General features: G+C 44.1%; 1 protein-coding gene across 1 annotated transcript in view; it reads right to left on the reverse strand.

Moving 5' to 3' along the window:
* Window positions 1-19,225, reverse strand: part of LOC126260656 (homeobox protein Nkx-6.1-like) — a 251,246-nt gene that overhangs the window by 84,090 nt on the left and 147,931 nt on the right. Inside the window, exon 2 of the mRNA XM_049957992.1 lies at window positions 18,988-19,166. Coding sequence (XP_049813949.1) covers window positions 18,988-19,166 — 179 coding nt within the window. The remainder of the gene's footprint in view (window positions 1-18,987; window positions 19,167-19,225) is intronic.

Raw genomic sequence — 19,225 nt, forward strand, 5'->3', positions numbered from 1 at the left:
GTGGGTGAACATGTGACAGTCAATTTTCTTTCTGTATGTCGTCAGCATAGTTGCCAATGTATCAACAGCTACTTTTCTGAGACCCATCTAGATGTCTGTTAGGCACCTTAATTTAGTTTTTCAGGTCCAGTTTACACAGATGAAGATTTTCATGGTTAGTCGAGAGTCCTCCATTTGTTCTACTCGTCCATAAAATTTCTTACATCTTTTCCGTGCAACGAAACTAAATCGTTCTGCGAGAGAACACAATTCCTTTCAACGCCCAGGAACTGTCTTGTATGTGGAGTGTGAATATTTTCCTCGATATCTCTCGTTCAATTTTCTCGATGAAATTGACATTCATGGTTAATGATCATGTCTCAACCGCGCAGAGTGCTTCTGAGAGAATGACTGTTTGGTAGCGGCGTACTTCGGTACTGATGGGAAGGGATTTCTCGTGAAAGATACTCCAGGTGTATGTGCAGGCTTTTCGCAGTTTTTTGCAAGGGTTTTATTACTCAGTTTGTCATCGCCAGTGTACCCGATAATGTCAACTATGTATTTGAGGAGCTGAACTAGAATTCCGACGTGAGGCATCTCCAATTTACATTATCATCTTATGATGAGTAGAGTGGGAAACGTAAACCTACAAGAGTCGGCTGTTTGTCTATCCCTGTTAGAACTGAACAAGGCCAACTGTAAATGAGGCCTACGGCGGTCGCTTTAGGGGACTTGCGAGAGTAGTTCAGCAGAACGTCTTCGCTGATTTCGCCCGGGGGATCTCGAGAGCTGGGGGCCCAGCAGCGCCTGACGCGACACCACGACCGGATTGAATCGCATTACGCGCCGCCGAGGTAACTTAGTTCGGCATTCATATCGCTAATTCGGTTAGGTCTCAATCTTGGCGGCAGCTTGTAAACACGGCAGTATCCCCCGCCTTAATGAATTCCTTCCCCTGAGCGAGGCAAGGACGCCGCCGCCGCTGCCGCGACGCCGGTGCCATCTGTCGGCAGCGGCGCGAGATATCCTCGATATAATTGGAGGATTAGCCAGATAATTGAATAAAGCCGCGCGGGACCCAGGGGCGGCAGCGCCAGAGGCGGCACAGGCTGCCAAAATAATATAAAACGCCGCCAAACTTCCCCCGCCTGGCCCTGGCCGCACAGTATTTTCGTCTCCCCGCTGCCGTCCTCGCACGGGGGGGACCTATTTTCTCTATATCATGATGCGCGCACTTGTCCTTTTTTGCGGTCGCCGCGACGGCTTACATGCAAATCCCCGCTGAGTTTCAATAAAAATGTAAATATGGCCCGCGCCGCAGGAAGCGGGGGAGATGACAAAAAAGAATTAGAGAGACGCGCTCGAGGCGTGGGAAGAAGCGGCGAAGCAGCAGCAGCAGCAGCAGTAGTCCGCGTGTGGGGTGCGGTGGGGTGGGATGGGCAGTCGCAGTCGCGTGGACGCAGCGCCGCCGTGTAAAAGTGAGGCGCGAGGCGCTTGTTTCTGCGAAGTGTCAACGGGGGTTCCCCTGCGGATTCACTCCCTCCCCTACCATCACCCCCACCCGTCACCCCTACCCCACCCCCAACTCTCCAGGTTCTCCACTCTCTCTTCGTGCGGCTACGCTCCTGCCACTTCCCCCCGCTGAAGGATGTGGAAACTGAGACTCTTGATGCGGTGCGCAGTGGAAATTTCTCGATCTGGCACTGAAACACTGCGTTGACAATTGTACCAACCCCATAATTGCAGAAATTGTCGATCTTGTGTTTCTGGTTCAGAGAAACTGTCGCAACATTGTGATGGTGTGGATGAAAGGTCACTCTGTGATACCTGGGAATGAGCAATAGCCCGAAGATAACTTGAAAGGTCCTTTCTGTGATATGTGTTGCGAGGACACTGTAGAAATATGTAGTTTGGATAGCAAAGCGCACTGCTCTACATAGAGCTATTTAAAGTGATACACTCCCTATCCGGCCGAAGTGGCCGCGCGGTTCTGGCGCTGCAGTCTGGAACCGCGAGACCGCTACGGTCGCAGGTTCGAATCCTGCCTCGGGCATGGATGTGTGTGATGTCCTTAGGTTAGTTAGGTTTAACTAGTTCTAAGTTCTAGGGGACTAATGACCTCAGCAGTTGAGTCCCATAGTGCTCAGAGCCATTTGAACCATTTGATACACTCCCTCTCGCAGATATGATACCCATGCTCAGAAAGTGGCTGTCCTCGGACTGGCAAGAGGAATATTGACGGACATCTAAAAATCGAAGACAGTCACTAGGCACTAGTTCAGCCCACGATTTCAAGAGTACCTTGGTATAATAAGACACAACCATCAAGGACCTTCAAGACAATTGTGGCACGCCTGAAATTTAATCACACGAAGTTCAACAAACATCTCATTCGGCTCTACCTAAACTCCACCCCTGTATGTGTTTGCGGGGAGGAAGAATTGCCAAACCACATATTTATACAGTATCCTCGGAACACGTATCACATAAACGACCTTGCAAGTTATCTTCGGGTCCTTGGTCATCAGTTCCCAAGTAGCTTCCAAATCTTGTTAGTATCCAACGATGTAGCAATGTATAACAATGGAAACATCAAGATATAGTTACCTGCGCTGCTAATCTAGATCTCTTGGTACTTTGAATGCCCGGGGAACACCATAGCGCAGCTACCTGACTATACAGGGTGAGTCACTAACTATTGCCACCTTGAATAACTCCGAAAGTATGATAGTAGCTGAAAAGTTTGTAGGACAAAAGACGCATGGGACAACGCGGGCCATAATATGACTTTGGTTGTTTGTTGCTATGTGGGGACACGTCAGAGACATGAAGGTCAACTTTGTTTTTTTTTTTTAAATGTGGTGCTATAGTTTGGTATTTATTTTGTGATAGCGGCTACCGAGACGAATCCAATGATGTGTAACAGTAAGGTCTTTGAAGACCAACGAAGTTCACAAAGGTGGCATGAACGTCCGTTTACAGAAGGTGTTTGAAGTGATGACCACTGGCATCAACGCAGTGCAGCAGTCTTCTTATCACTTCGGCACTTATCGAAGCACATGCTCTGACAATTCTCTCTCGTATATCGTGCAAATAGTAAATATTAGTCGAATACGGCGTAGCCAACTAACGGTATAAGTCGTTAGCAAACCTTAAAGTTATTATTTGTTCTCCCCGAAATTTTTATTTTTCGAAATTTTGCTTCATTTCTCTTACTGCTTGCTCAGTGTTCAGATTCAATAATGTGGTGTTTAGCTTGCAACGTTGTCTCAGATACCGCCTTCATTTCATGCCTTTTGACTCTTAAAACTGCAGTCTGATTTCTGTGAAGGTTGCAGATCACTTTCCGCTCACTATAGTTTATTGCTTATACAATAAGAAGGTTCAGATGGATGTAAGTTGCACTAGTTACTCAGAGACGAAGAGGCTAGCACGGGATAGACACGCGTGAAGAGCTCCATCAAACGAGTCTTCGGACTGAAAACCACAACAGCAGCAGCAGCAACAACAACAGCAACTACTCCAGAATTTCTAAAAGTTTATTCCAGTTAACTTTGTGGAATGGTTTTCCTAAATCCGCAAATGCTACAAATGGAAACCCATTTTTAAACTTCTAAGATAACTCATAGGTGCAGAATTGTCTTGCGTGTTGTTACATTTCTCCGGAACACAAATTTATCTTCGCTGAGGTCAGCTTCCACCGGTCTTTCCAATTTTCTGTAAATAACTCGTGTTAGTATTTTGCAACCTGGACTTATTAAACTGATGGTTCAAATGGCTCTGAGCACTATGGGACTCAACTGCTATGGCCATCAGTCCCCTAGAACTCAGAACTACTTAAACCTAACTAACCTAAGGACATCACACACATCCATGCCCGAGGCAGGATTCGAAACTGCGACCGTAGCGGTCGCGCGGTTCCAGACTGTAGCGCCTAGAACCGCTCACCCACTCCGGCCGGCCATTATCCTGTCATATTTCCTCCTCCGTCTATGAAGATTTTGTTCTGGGTTTATTTCTGTGCTGGAAACCTATGAAAGTCTGATTTTTTTTTAAATTAAGAGTCATTCTGTTGTGAATCTCTGTTTCCTGTATTCCCGTTTCTTCCAGATTCCTGTGGGCCTCTAGGATCTAGCGTACGTCGGTTCTCTTGTCCACAAGTAACTGCTTTATCTGATGTGTCAACCGTCTCTGGTCCATTCTAGAGAAATATTCCGAGAACATAGTTGTCCTTTTCCTGACATTGTCAGGGACTCTTTCTGTCGGAGAATACAGTTGTTTATTGACTCGCCTTCTGGCGTCAAATGGTTCAAATGGATCTGAGCACTATGGGACTTAACAACCAGAGGTCATCAGTTCCTTGGACTTAGAACTACTTAAACCTAACTAACCTAAGGACAGCACACACATTCATGCCCGAGGCAGGATTCGAACCTGCGACCGTAGCGGTCGAGCGGTTCCAAACTGAAGCGTCTAGAGCCGCTCGGCCACAACGGCCTGCGCTCGTCTTATGTGCTGACTGACACCTGTCCAATTATCTTCCTGAGAATCATTCGTTCCAGAAGTTGCAGCCTCAGGCAGTATCCATATTTTTTTGTAACTTATAGCCATCAGTGAGTTTCGGATGTTCCCTAGCCCCGCCGCCCCTGAAAGCTGTGAAGCAAGAAGCAAGCGCGCCCCTTTCTCGCAGTGCGCAAGCTGCCCTCGCCTCCTGCAGAGGGGTGACCGCCGTGCGCCGCCGATCTAATCGAGAGGCGAGCCAATTGCTCAGCCCGGCCGCGACATTTGCATGTGAAAGGCGCGACCAATCGCGCCGCCCCGCGTCCATCAAAGCCGCCTTAGCGGCTGCTACAGGGGCGTGGCCTCTCAAACACGCCCGAGTGCCGCTCACACCCACTTCCTGCACTACCAACACACGAACACGTAGTTTAAGACATTAACTAGTGTTTTCCACTCACCTAGAGATTTTGATGGAGGTCAGAACAGATAAAATCGCTCGCCTGATACAGACGAGCACTGGCATGTGCGCTATCCCTAAAAATCTCTAGTTGAATGGCTAACACAGGTTGATGTCTTACACACAGAATACACACGCTTAGAGAGAGAGAGAGAGAGAGAGAGAGAGAGAGAGTGAGAGAGAGGGGTCCAAAAAATGTATCCACTGTTTAAAAGTCCATAACTGGCAAAGTAATTGACGGAGTTGTCTCATCTTTGGTAGTGTAATAGTTTGTATTGCCGGAAATCGCCACACAAGCGTTGTGTTGCGTTGTTTTGTTTTGTCAGATGACAGTCGCCAAATAGTCATTGTTTTGTTCTTAGTTGCACCTAAATGAAGAGTTTGCAGAGATGATTGTATGGTCTGATGAGGTACAGTTCAAACTCAGTGGTACAGTAAATCGCCACAATTGCATCTATTGGGCCGCCGAAAATCCGAACGTCCATGTAGACAAAGCTGTGAATTTGCCAGGAGTAAATGTGTGGTGTGGGTTGTCCTACCGGGGCTTGATTGAGCCATTCTTCTTTGACGGCACAGTTACCGGTGAGGTGTACCTTCAGAAGCTTCAGACATCCATTTTACCTGCCATCCGAGACTTGTATGGAGACGGGAGAGTTTACTTTCAACAAGATGATGCCTCAGCCCACTACCAAAATCGTGTTAGGGCTTATCTCGACGAAAATCTACCAGGAAGATGGATAGGCCGTAGAGGTGCTGTGGGGTATCCACCACGTTCCCCAGACCTAACTCCTTTGGACTTTTACCTGTGGGGAACACTAAAGGACGTCGTTTATCGAGAAAAGCCACGCACGTTGGATGAACTTCAAGAATCCGTCGTACAGTCATGTGCAAATATCCAACTGAACACGTTGCAGTCAGTAGTTCGTGCTGCAGTTGGGCGGCATCGTTTGTGTGTGGATGTTAATGGTGACCATTTCGAACACCTACAGAGATATCTTTAAGTTGGACTTAATGCTACACTTTCACCAAAAATGAGACAACTCCGTCAATTAGTTTGCGAGCTATGGACTTTTAAACAGTGAATACATTTTTTTGGACCGCTCTGTATATACATGAAAAAAGCTGCACCACGAGAGCATTATACGATTGGTCGGAAATCGACAGATGTGGTATACATGCACAGACAAACAAATGATTACAGTTTCAGAAAAATTGGATGATTTATTCAAGAGAAATACCTTCACAAACTGCACAGTTGAATAACACGTTGGTCCACCTTTTCTCCTTGTGCATGCAGTTATTCGCTTTGGCATTGGAGTTGCTCGATGTTCTCCTGAGGGATATCATGTCAAAATTCTGTCCAACTGGAGTGTTAGATCGTCAAAATTCCGAGATGGTTAGCAAAATTTGCACGTAATGCTCCAAACTTTTTCAATAGGGGAGAAATCGGGTGACCTTCCTGGCCAAGATGGGGTTTTATAAGCACAAATACAAGCAGTACAAATCCTTACAATATGCGGGCGGGCTTTATCTTGCTGAAATGTACGCCCAGGATGGCTTGCCATGATTGGCAACGAAACGGGGTGTACAATATAGTCGACGTACCACTGTGCTATAAGAATGCCACGGATGACAGTCAATGGGGTCCTGCTATGAAATAAAATGGCACCCTAGACCTTTACTCTTGATTATCGGGCTGTATGGAGGGTGACAGTCAGGTTGGTAAGCCACCGCTGTCTGAGGCGTCTCGAGACATAACTTCGTTGGCCATCGGAGCTCAATTCGAAGTGGAACTCATCACTGAAGACAATTCTACTCCAGTGATTGAGAGTCCGGGCCGAAGACGTGTGTGGAGACGTCCTGGACATTTGTGGGATACCAACCTGACTGTCGCCAGCCATACGGCCCGACACCCAGGAGTTCAAAACGGTTCAAATGGCTCTCAGCACTATGGGACTTAACATCTGAGGTCATCAGTCCCCTAGACTTAGAACTACTTACACCTAACTAACCTAAGGACATCACACACATCCGTACCCGAGGCAGGATTCGTCGAACCTGCGACTGTAGCGGGAGCGCGGTTCCGGACTGAAGCGTCTAGAACCGCTCGGCCACACACCCAGGAGTGATGGTCTGGGGTGCCACTTCTTTTCATAGCAGGTCCCCTTTGGTTGTCCTCCGCAATACATGTTTGCACGTGTACATAGCATTCACCGACTTACGTCTCATTCTGATAATTCCTTCGTGGAGCGTCGGTTTCGTTTTCTTTGTCTTAGAGTGCGGCTCGGGGACGGGGTGAGGGAAGGGGGGGAAAGGTTTGGGACACGAACTCTGCAATTACGAAAATGTCGAGAAAAGGGTAGACAATTCCCAATTCCGGATTCCATAACTTGCTCTTCAGCTAAAACAGCGCTCACGTGTATATGCGCAGACGAATCCTTTGAGCTTTGGAGAACGACAAATGTGTGCAGGAGTTTTCTTTCTCGTGTTAACGATTTGTTTGACTCGGCTGAGACTAACATTTAAATTTTTATGTGCAGCTTGTATTAATTGATTTTCCCTCTCTTCTTGGTAGAACTTAGGAAGTAAAAACTGAATATTATACCCCTTCTCAGTGCTCCCTCTGCTGTTCCTTCCAGATTTTGCTGGAAATGATGTTGTTGTTGTTGCGGTCTTCAGTCCTGAGACTGGTTTGATGCAGCTCTCCATGCTACTCTATCCTGTGCAAGCTTCTTCATCTCCCAGTACCTACTGCAACCTACATCCTTCTGAATCTGCTTAGTGTATTGATCTCTTGGTCTCCCTCTACGATTTTTACCCTCCACGCTGCCCTCCAATGCTAAATTTGTGATCCCTTGATGCCTCAAAACATGTCCTACCAACCGATCCCTTCTTCTTGTCAAGTTGAGCCACAAACTTCTCTTCTCCCCAATCCAATTCAATACCTACTCATTAGTTACGTGATCTACCCACCTTATCTTCAGCATTCTTCTGTAGCACCACATTTCGAAAGCTTCTATTCTCTTCTTGTCCAAACTATTTATCGTCCATGTTTCACTTCCATACATGGCTACACTCCATACAAATACTTTCAGAAACGACTTCCTGACTCTTAAATCTATACTCGATGTTAACAAATTTCTCTTCTTCAGAAACGCTTTCCTAGCCATTGCCAGTCTACATTTTATATCCTCTCTACTTCGACCATCATCAGTTATTTTACTCCCTAAATAGCAAAACTCCTTTACTACTGTAAGTGTCTCATTTCCTAATCTAATCCCCTCAGCATCACCCGATTTAATTCGACTACATTCCATTATCCTCGTTTTGCTTTTGTTGATGTTCATCTTATATCCTCCTTTCAAGACACTGTCCATTCCGTTCAACTGCTCTTCCAAGTCCTTTGCTGTCTCTGACAGAATTACAATGTCATCGGCGAACCTCAAAGTTTTTACTTCTTCTCCATGGATTTTAATACCTACTCCAAATTTTTCTTTTGTTTCCTTTACTGCTTGCTCAATATACAGATTGAATAACAACGGGGTTAGGCTACAACCCTGTCTCACTCCCTTCCCAACCACTGCTTCCCTTTCATGCCCCTCGACTCTTATAACTGCCATCTGGTTTCTGTACAAATTGTAAATAGCCTTTCGCTCCTTGTATTTTACCCCTGCCACCTTCAGAATTTGAAAGAGAGTATTCCAGTTAACGTTGTCAAAAGCTTTCTCTAAGTCTACAAATGCTAGAAACGTAGGTTTCCCTTTTCTTAATCTTTCTTCTAAGATAAGTCGTAAGGTTAGTATTGCCTCACGTGTTCCAACATTTGTACGGAATCCAAACTGATCTTCCCCGAGGTCCGCTTCTACCAGTTTTTCCATTCGTCTGTAAAGAATTCGCGTTAGTATTTTGCAGCTGTGACTTATTAAACTGATAGTTCGGTAATTTTCACATCTGTCAACACCTGCTTTCTTTGGGATTGGAATTATTATATTCTTCTTGAAGTCTGTGGGTATTTCGCTTGTCTCATACATCTTGCTCACCAGATGGTAGAGTTTTGTCATGTCTGGCTCTCCCAAGGCCATCAGTAGTTCTAATGGAATGTTGTCTACTCCCGGGGCCTTGTTTCGACTCAGGACTTTCAGTGCTCTGTCAAACTCTTCACGCAGTATCTTATCTCCCATTTCATCTTCATGATGTACAATCCCATAAATATGACACGTATCCAGCTATAACAAAAACACTGAAATCCTGTAGTTATAGGATTTCGTACTATGTGAGGAACAATTTATCCCATTGTATTTGCAGTAGTGAATATAAGCCAATATTGGTGTATACAAAATTACTTGTCCGAGGTGTGATAACTTTTATGTGGTCAGTCTGGCAGAGACGTAGTAACTACGTTGGCTAAACATGAATGCAGCTGGAAATTGCGAAATTTTGACCCATTTGCTGAGCATATACTACCAGCTACAGCTACCAGCCACAATCCCATCTCCTCCACTTGTCAAACAAAGGCCAAAAACTTGCCTTTTGGGAACCCCTACAAATCAACAAACATTAGGCTCACAGTCCAGATTTAATGTTTAATGACCAAACACAGCTCAGTACTTCCCTTCTCCAAAACTTTGCTCGATCCTCCCAATTTTTCAAAGCTTCCCACACTGTCTGTTCCATTCTGTTCCTCCACTTTTCTTATATTTATTAGGCTTGTCCGTAAGTTGGTAGCGTTTTTGTTTTGTATGTTGGTATTCCGGTTACTGTGGGTTTATGTAGTAATTATCATTTTATATTTGTAGTTCACTGTTGCTATTTGAGTTTACATATTGTCGTTTCGTCGTTTGGAGATAGTGAGTGGAATTGTGGACGCTAGGAAATGGAGTGACAAGTAGAGAATAGAAACATTTCCAACGTATTCTCCTTTCGAGTACAATACAGACTGAGAGCGGTGGATGCAGCTAGAAACATTTGCGTTGTTGTAGATAGTGAAGGAGAATATATTATTCATGACTAAAATCTCTGTTAAACGGGTATCCGTTGCGTTTGTTAATCTTATGGGAAAACGCTACGAACTTATGCACCAACCGAATATTTATTTTATGGCGATCGTCTGCATGCACCATACATTCTGTTGTTACAGTTATCAAATTCATCTTTTACTCTGTTTCTGTATCACTTTCTATGCATAATATCTCTTCAACGCACTCTTCAGTAATCTTGTCAAGCACTTAGCTTATGTTTTTGAGACTGTTACTTTAATTGAAATTATTATATAGGTATGCTTTTTAGAGTTTAGTGTTAATATTTTTTTGGTTTGGTCCCTTTATATTTATTTGCTGTTTAACTTCTAACTTTTTAATTGCATTACCACTACACTGTCGAAGATGATGTTTTCTCTGTGTTTGTTCTTCTTACATCATGAATAACATCTTTTTCAATGTTTTTTATTAGTATCGTACCTTCTTTCACGACAGTATTCAGTTAAAATCTGATGGTGGTCCTGTAAGCCCGAAAACCGGTTTAAAAAACAAATTAATTTTGTAGAACATATACGATATTGTGATTTTCGTTTATAACTTGAGAATATTACGAACAGGCTCTTAATATTCGGCTAAACCACGCCGTTTCTGTTCTTGTACGAAAAACTGACAATAAAAACAAAGAATGACACTCATTCATTCAGAACAACTTTTTGATGGCGGAATGGTGAAGTGGACGTAATGCACGTTTTGGAGCGTATTTTGCACAAAGATTGAATGCCATCGTTAGCTTAAAAACATCTTCTGAATAAAAGTACTTGAAATTTAAGATTCCGAGCATATACGTTTCTCATTAAGCACTTTATTGTCATCCTTCTGTCAGTTAGTGTATTACGATAATAATTTACCTTCTTAAAAAAAGCTGTAACAAAATGTAATATACCATTAGCTTAACATTGCTACACTGCTACAATATGGTGTCTCACAGAGAAAATCCCAGATCTGCTTCTAGTTCCGGAGTTCCGGAATTGGTGGTAAGAGAATTTTGTGCAAGATGCGCAGTTTGAGTATCGAGCAGATAAAAGTTGTATAGTTTGTGTTGACCGATACGTGGTGGACCCCGCAATGGGATCTCAAGTCTAAAAGTTAAGGTTATGTTCCAGACATTACCAAGGGTATTTTAAGTAGTTATCACGTGCAGCCTATCGCCAGCTAAAACATAGAGAAGATTGTCACTTACATTTGCTTCCGCTCTCTTACCATAAAATGAAATGCGCCCAGTTAAAAAGTGGAGTACAAGTTATTTGCACACCATAGGCATCAAACACTAGGAGAGGGTTTCCTCCCGGAAAGAAGAAGGAAATTTAAGACTTAATGTCCCGTCGACAGCAAGGTGATTAAGGACGAAGCAGAAGCTCTGATTAGGGAAGGGTGGGGAAGAAAATCATCCACGCCTTGAAAGGTGGCTACACTGAGCCACAGCGCCAGAGATTGCACCAAAGAGTATTATTCAGCCGCCTCCACTGGCAGTTCTTGTCGAGAAGTCGTCGTGGAGTGTGCTTATTGAGATGTAGCAGTGGTGAGTCGTTGTTGAGAAGTTCCCATGGAGAGTACTTGTTCAGATGTTGTCATATTGTTTTGATGGGCTAGATACCAGATATTGTTGGATTGGGGATGCTGTAATGATCAGAGTGTGCTTTTCGTCAATATATATGAAGGTAAAAAATTCCTTTTTTTTGTTATTTCAATGTCTTAAACAATAATGCCTCTTGGTCACAGGTTCAGTCAACGAAGCATCTGGCTCGTGTTCTTGTATTAGACTGTATTTCTGGTTTCTATGTGCAATTATAGTATTACTGTTTTTTTTAATTACTTCAGTATAAATGGTGTTTAAAATATCTGGTCTTATTGAGGAAGAACCGTGCCAGATGTGTACGTTGAATCACACTTCCACACACAGAACAGCTACACTTGTGTTTTGTTGTTTCGTAGGTTTTATAATTGCTGGGGACTTAATTAATTAATTGTGTTAACGGAAGTTTTCTTTCGTTCTTTGTTGTTATTCTATGCAGTCAGATTGCGTACTATACCAGTCAGGGCCAACCGTTTACGAGACTGCGTAACCGGACAGACAGCTACTAAAAATTTAAAAATATTTGCATTTTATTTAATTAAGCCCCCATGCAGCCTTTCCGAAGGAACTGTCCCGGCAGTCACCTTAAGCTATTTACGAAAGTCATGGGAAACTCGAATCTGATGGCCGGACGGGGATCTGAACTGCAGTCCTCACGGAAATCATCAATATCTTACCACCTCGCTCTCTCTTCACCTGGATTAAAAACGCTTCGTAATAACACCTACGCCACGAATATTTTACTTTCTATGTCACTTCCGTGGTCTTACTACGGTCAACAATCGTCAGACATGCGCTCCTGTCTAGTTTTTTTCCCGTTATACTGCAGACAAAATATTCGCTCTAGCTCCTACCAGCTGTCTTGAAAGTAAAAGCCCCTACAGGATGTGTGACTGCTATAACCAGCTAAGTGAGTACCAAAAAATTCCTTTCGTTAGAAGACTGATTGATGCGATATGACGGTAGTTCGACACATCAGAACTATTGTAGAAGTATTGTCGGACTAGAGCCCAATTTTGTCTAAGCCCTTTAACGGTACTAAACTTACGCACGAATGCGACGTAAGATCCCATCTGTCGAGACGTGAATACCGTTCTCTCGGGGCTCGGTTCTGCGAGGCTGATGGCCACGATCTCTGAACGGAGCGGACCGAGACGTGAGACGGAGTGCCCCCCGCTGAACCAAGCGCGCTTTTACTACCTTGTAAATTCCGACAGCGACGGCGGACCGACATATTTTTCCCGCCGACTGATGGGCAGTAATTCTTCCCTGCGCACCGAACGCCAGAAGTCTGTCCAGACACTTGAGGATTCTCGCTGCAACTCCTTTATTTGTTCTCTTTAAGGAAGCAAAACGTTAAACCTGACAGCAGACACGGGCAAGGGCTGCATTTACTGTGGCTATGTCGTTCTCGAGAATAGGGCCCTGAGCAAAAGCATAGCTTGACTACATCTATTCGAAGCTGAAAAATGTTCGTATACGTGAATTTCTTCTCTCTATTTCTCTTTTTTCTTACATCTGTTGTTCCCAGCTGTTCCCGTTTAGCCTGCACCTAACTTACCTTTCTCTCTACCTCCCTCCCCCTCTCTCACTGTCGCTCGCTCGCTCTCTTTATGGTAGCGATTCTGCTTTCTGCGTAGCTTGGATTTCACAAGACCTTGGTAAATTTCCGGATGTATGTGGCACCAGTTGCGTACGCACAGGTCAAACAGTTCACGTAAATTGCAAGTCGGTGGTTCCTGGACGCGGAGCTAGCGCCCGATAGCGCCCCACATACATTTCATCGGGTTTAGATCAGAAGAATTTGGAGGTCTATCAATGTGCGTTAACTTTCATGCTCGTCAGACCACTGCAGTGTTATTCTGACCTTGTGATACCGATAGTTTCGTGCTGGAAGATGCGATCGCCGTCGGGGAAGACATCGAGGGATGCAGGTGTTTCGCAATAATGTTTACTTCGTGGTTTACTCTATTACCGTCAGGTGCTTATGATTAAAGCACGGCAACTCGAGGAAGTTCAATGTGGTGTGTAATTATCACATGGCAGAGAAATTGGTAGATAAACTGAAGCGTTAATGGGGAACAGATTGACGCCGGAAAATAATTAGTTCCAATTTTGGCCACCAGGTGGAAATGCGCAGCTGTGCATTGTAATTGTTATGGTATGACAGCCACGATGTCATTTCACAAGCCTGGAAGAGCGCAACTATGTGGAAACCACTGTTTTCATGCACGATGTGACAACATCTCATGTCGATCGTCCAGTGAAAGGACTGCTTGTTGCAACCTTCCATGGACGTGTTATCTCCAGAGGTTTTCCGGAACCGTGACCTGCAAGATCATCTGATCTGAAATCTACATTTACATTTACATCTACATCTACATGGATACTCTGCAAATCACACTTACGTGTCTGGCAGAGGGTTCATCAATCCACCTTCACAGTTATTCTCTACTTTTCCCTCCCGAACAGCGCGCGGAAGAAAACGAGCACCTGTATCTTTCCTTGCTAGCTCTGATTTCCCTTACGATGATGATCGTTTCTTCCCATGTAGGTCAGCGTCAACAAAATATTTGCTCATTCGGAGGAGAGAGTTGGTTACTGAAATTTCGTAAGAAGATCCCCAGCAACGAGAAATGCCTTTGTTTTAATGATTCCACCCGAAATCCTGTATCATGTCCGCGACAGTCTCTCACCTATTTCTCGATAATACAAAACGTGCTGCCTTTCTTTGAACTTTCTCGATGTACTCCGTTAATCCTACCCGGTGAGGATCCCATACCGCATAGCAGTACTCCAAAAGAGGACAGAGAACCGTAGTGTAGGCAGTCTCTTTAGTAGATTGTTGCATCTTCTAAGCGCTCTGCCAATAAATCGCAGTATTTGATCCGTCTTCCCCACAACACTTTCTATATTTTATTTCCAACTGAAGTTGTTAGCAGTTTCGATTCCAAGATATTTGGTTGAATTAACGGTCTTTAGATCTGATTGATTTATCGTGTAACCGAAGTTTAACGGATTCCTTTTAGCCCTCATGACCTTACACTTTTAATTATTTGGTCAACGCCAATTTTCGCGCCATACAGATATATTTTCTAAATCGTTTTGCAATTTATTTTGATCTTCTGATGACTTTACTAGACGATAAAGGGCAGGATCACCTGCAAACAACCTAAGACGGCTGCTCAGATTGTCTCCTAAATCGTTTACAAAGATAAGGAACGCAAGAAATACTACTATTTTACTCGATGACTTTCTGACAATTACTACGAACGGTGACGTCTCTGATAGGAAATCACGAATCCAGTAGCATAAGTGAGACTTCTGGCTCTGGGTATCTAAAGAAATGCGTTTCCCAGGGACACGTTCGACCTGTATCTGATCTGAACGCCACTAAACAGGAACACGTTGCTGATTATTCCACGGGAACTACTACGAGTAACTGTTGACCATGTCGTTTTACGGATGTAGTACATCGTCGACTTCTCAGGTGCTCATATTGAACAAACTAGGTAAGAGGTGGATAGTAATAAAATCAATATTATGCCTTCCACACCTGCTTGACCTTTTCTGCCCATGTTCCATTCCTAATCCATTACTTGTGGAAAAATTTCTATATTCCTTTCTTGTATTCACGGCGCCAGATTTGCACCTAGTGGTCAAAGTTGGAAGTAATTGTTCTTGCAGCATAAATCAGTTCTGTATTAACGCATTAGAATCATTACCAATTTCGGCTGTGAAACGATAATTACGGCCCACACTGGGCCTATGTGAGTCGTTGCGTTTTAAGTAGAACCACTTGGCATTGCACGTCTCGTGCAAATGGAGGTGAACGTCCATCATGACATAAAATTTCCCCCAATGACCTGTGCTGCTTGTTTCGAGCAGCTGTTTTCCTGAATGACAGTCTATCTGGACCGAGGTGGGGTGAAATGTGAAACACAAAAATCAGGAGACTCGTTCCCAGTGATCCACGGTCCAATCTCGACAACCCCTTGCCCACTGCAATCGTAACTGATGATGTCGTTGGATCAACATGGGAACACGTAGGGGAATCCTTAGGTCAACAATATGTGACGAAGAGAGTGCTCCAGGACCCTTGCGCATGCACCAGCATTGTACTCTGTCGTCAGTTGTGTCATAGAACGCCGCCTGTTCTGCTTTACACAGGGGGTAAGGCACCCACCTCCATGCCTTGTGATGTGGCGCGGACATACAACACCTTGTTGCGTACTCCTTCTTTTACCGTGCTTCAGCCACGTGAATGGGCTAAACATTAACAATGTTAGGTTTGCTGATGACACTGTACTACTAGCTGGAAACCTCAAAGATCTACAATTACTTCTTGACAAAGTCGCAGAAAAAAGTGAAGAATTTGGCTTGACTCTTAACGTAAGCAAGACTAAGTTCATGGTGATATCCAAAACACACCAACAAGAAAATCTTACAAGCAATAGGGAAAGAGTCGATCAAGTACGTAAATTTAAATATCTCGGAACAATTGTAAATGAGGAGATTGAAAGCTCAGAAGAAATTAAATCGAGAATAGGACAGGCCAGAAGTATCTTTAATAAGATGAAAAATGCATTCTGTTCGAGAGACATTTGTTTAAACACAAAAATGAGGTTGCTAAGATGCTATGTATTCTCAAAATTATTATACGGAATGGAAGCGTGGACATTGAAAAAGAAGGACATGAACAGTTTAGAAGCTTTTGAACTGTGGGCATATAGAAGAATACTTAGAATTAGTTGGGTGTCGAGGATTACTAATCAAGATGTCCTAAGAAGAATGGGAAAGGAAAAAGAATTAATTAAAACTATTTAAGTAAGGAAGCTACAATATTTAGGCCATGTTATTAGGGGAGTAAATTACAAAATATTGCGAATAATACTAGAAGAGAAAATTTGTGGGAAGAGAACGAGGGGTAGAAGACGGACATCCTGGATTGACAATCTAAAAAATTGGTACAACTGTTCAACGTCAGAACTCCTTAGATCGGCCAAATCAAGATCAGAAATTGCCATGATGACAGCCAACCTTCTTAGAGGAGACGGCACATGAAGAAGAAGCCACTAGTCTTAGATGTTCACGACAGTAGCACGTGGACAATTGACTAGCTTCGCCCCGAAGCGCAGCGTAATAACAATCTACGCTTTCTTAAAGTCGCTTACATCAGTGGATTTCCTAGTTTAAGGCCTGTATCGACTCTAGAATGAGTCCCCGTTCGTCTCTGCTCCACTTACATACATACTTCTCTTACCGCCTCACGTGCATAACGCCACCAGGCGTCATTTAGTCTCGTGCTGAGCAGCTGTGTTGTTTCGGATGATGGAGTATACAGGGTGTTTGTGTGTATTACACACACGAGCTTCGAAGAATGGAAGGATGGAAATTCCTGCCGACGTTATAAGAAACATAACATAAAACTGATTTATCATTTCGCACTCAAAAACGACATTTCGTCATGTGATAAGCAACAGGACGACGTTCTTACCAATGTTCGACATTGCTGTCACCCCCTGCGCATTTCAGCGCTACTCGAAGGACATAGTGGGGCTGAAATCCCATTGAAATTAATTTGATCCCTTTGAAGTGTAGTAGGATCGCAGTTTTTGCTCTGGCATATAACCGCCGTTCAAAAACCTTCGACGAAATTTTAATGTGATCCGAAGCAGTAAAGCATGTTTATACTTTTCAGCTCTCCTGTTTCGAGCGCTCCTGAGTGTCGTGATCATGGGACGGTGGGCGGGGAGGGGGTGGGTGTGCAATATTAGTCTGCGCTTGAATAAAACGGCGTAGAGTCCCTCTAAGAATCTCCGCCCCCCACTCCAGTTTGGCAACAAACTCGGAGTCACCCACGCACTTTATTGATGTAGGCTACTTGTCAGAAACGTTTACATCAATTCAGCCTCGGGGCTGCTCTAGCGTCTGAAGGTAGGTAAACTCCACGTAAGGGGTGCCGAAGGGGTTGCCTAACGCACTTCAAATCGTGGGACACGTCCACGGAGGTGTTGGTCAGAATTGTGAAATTTGGGGTCGATGTGGCATTATTAATCCATCTTACAGCACAGACGAACTGAGCTTAGGCCATTTTTTCTGCATGTGTCGACTGCTTGCTGTTCGAAGCATCGTCGTCCCCGAGGGTGGAGTCACATTGATACGCTTTTGGACCATTACAGAGGAATGTTGTAGGCACCTTTGAGCCACACTTGCGCGTCGCCATGGGAGACAATTACATGGTTGCGAAAAGATGATCCTTTAATTTGGTTGCGCAGTTTATTTACGGAAATTGTGGAAGCTTCAGCGACATTGCCGGGCGGAAATGTGAACTGCGCGGTTTCTATTTACGGATCCACCTCGTAGAAGGTAAATGAATTATCTACCTGTGAAGCAGTCCAAGCACAGTTAGATGGAGACCAGTCGTGTATAGGGCACGTGGTACAGCAGCTAAGACTGTACTGTGGATAATATCACAACTTTTATGCTAGATATTAATGTTTGTTGTATATTAGTAGGTTTATTTGAAGTGAGAGCAGATTCGTGTTTTTCCTTCCTCTAATCGCTGAGATTGTATTAGTAATGCTCTTTTAAAAATCCTGGACTCATTAATCTGTAACTACTGTTCACATCATCTTAAATGACACATTTTAGTAAAGAACTCTTCTGTAACGCCAGCCACTGCGTTGAAGCTTATGTCAGCAGGTAGCTGTTTCATGTGAAGTCCTATGAATAGATGCTGAAGTTACACATACCATGGATGTGACCACTGTTCACTATCTAATAGCGGAACAACACATTTACGACCTGACCAAACACTGGAAATCTCTGTGGATCCATTGTGGATACAAGACAGCTGCCGGTCAGATATTCATCTAAAAAAATTGACCAAACAGCCGCATGATTTCAGAAGTTGTTATTTTATGCATAGTACCAGTTTCGGCATCTCCTTAGTGCCGTCTTCTGGACCTTATGCACCCCATGTATAAACAGTTACAGCGATGCATGCGTAATCGGAGTCATCAATTCCTGGATTCCGTGAATTTTTTGTGGAGTGTGCAGTTTGAAGATTTGATAACAACTTTCAGTTGTTGTCAAGTCATCGAAGTACACACTCCACAAAAGAAATTCACGGAATGCCTGTACTGATGTCTCCAGTTATGCATGCTTCGATGTAGCTGATCCTCTATAAACGGAGTGCATAGAGGCCTGAAGATGGCACTAGTGAGACGCGGAAATTGGTCGTGAAAATAAAATAACAACTTCTGAAAACATAGTGCTGTTTGATGATTTGTCTTTGGTAAGAACCAGTGGGAACACCGCAGTTGTGGGCCATACAGTGTTAATCTCCATTGTGATGGAATTAAAGAAATTTCTCTAAGGAGAGGTATAAGTCTCAGGAATTTGAGAGTGAGAGAAATATGGCTGGAATAGTGACTCACCTTGACCTGAGACTCGGTCATGCCGAGGGCGTAGGCCAGCTTGGCGCGCTCGGGCCCCGCTAGGTACTTGGTCTGCTCGAAGGTCTTCTCCAGCGCGAAGATCTGCTGCCCGCTGAAGGTGGGCCTCGTGTGCTTCTTCTTGCCGTCCTTGTCCACCAGCGACATGCTCGCCGGGCCCACTGCAACACCGCAGTACACTACCGTCAGCCGTGAGCGCTGCCGGCGGCTTCCAGTATTA

Source organism: Schistocerca nitens, chromosome 5, assembly GCF_023898315.1.
Source record: "Schistocerca nitens isolate TAMUIC-IGC-003100 chromosome 5, iqSchNite1.1, whole genome shotgun sequence".
Classification (NCBI taxonomy): domain Eukaryota; kingdom Metazoa; phylum Arthropoda; class Insecta; order Orthoptera; family Acrididae; genus Schistocerca; species Schistocerca nitens.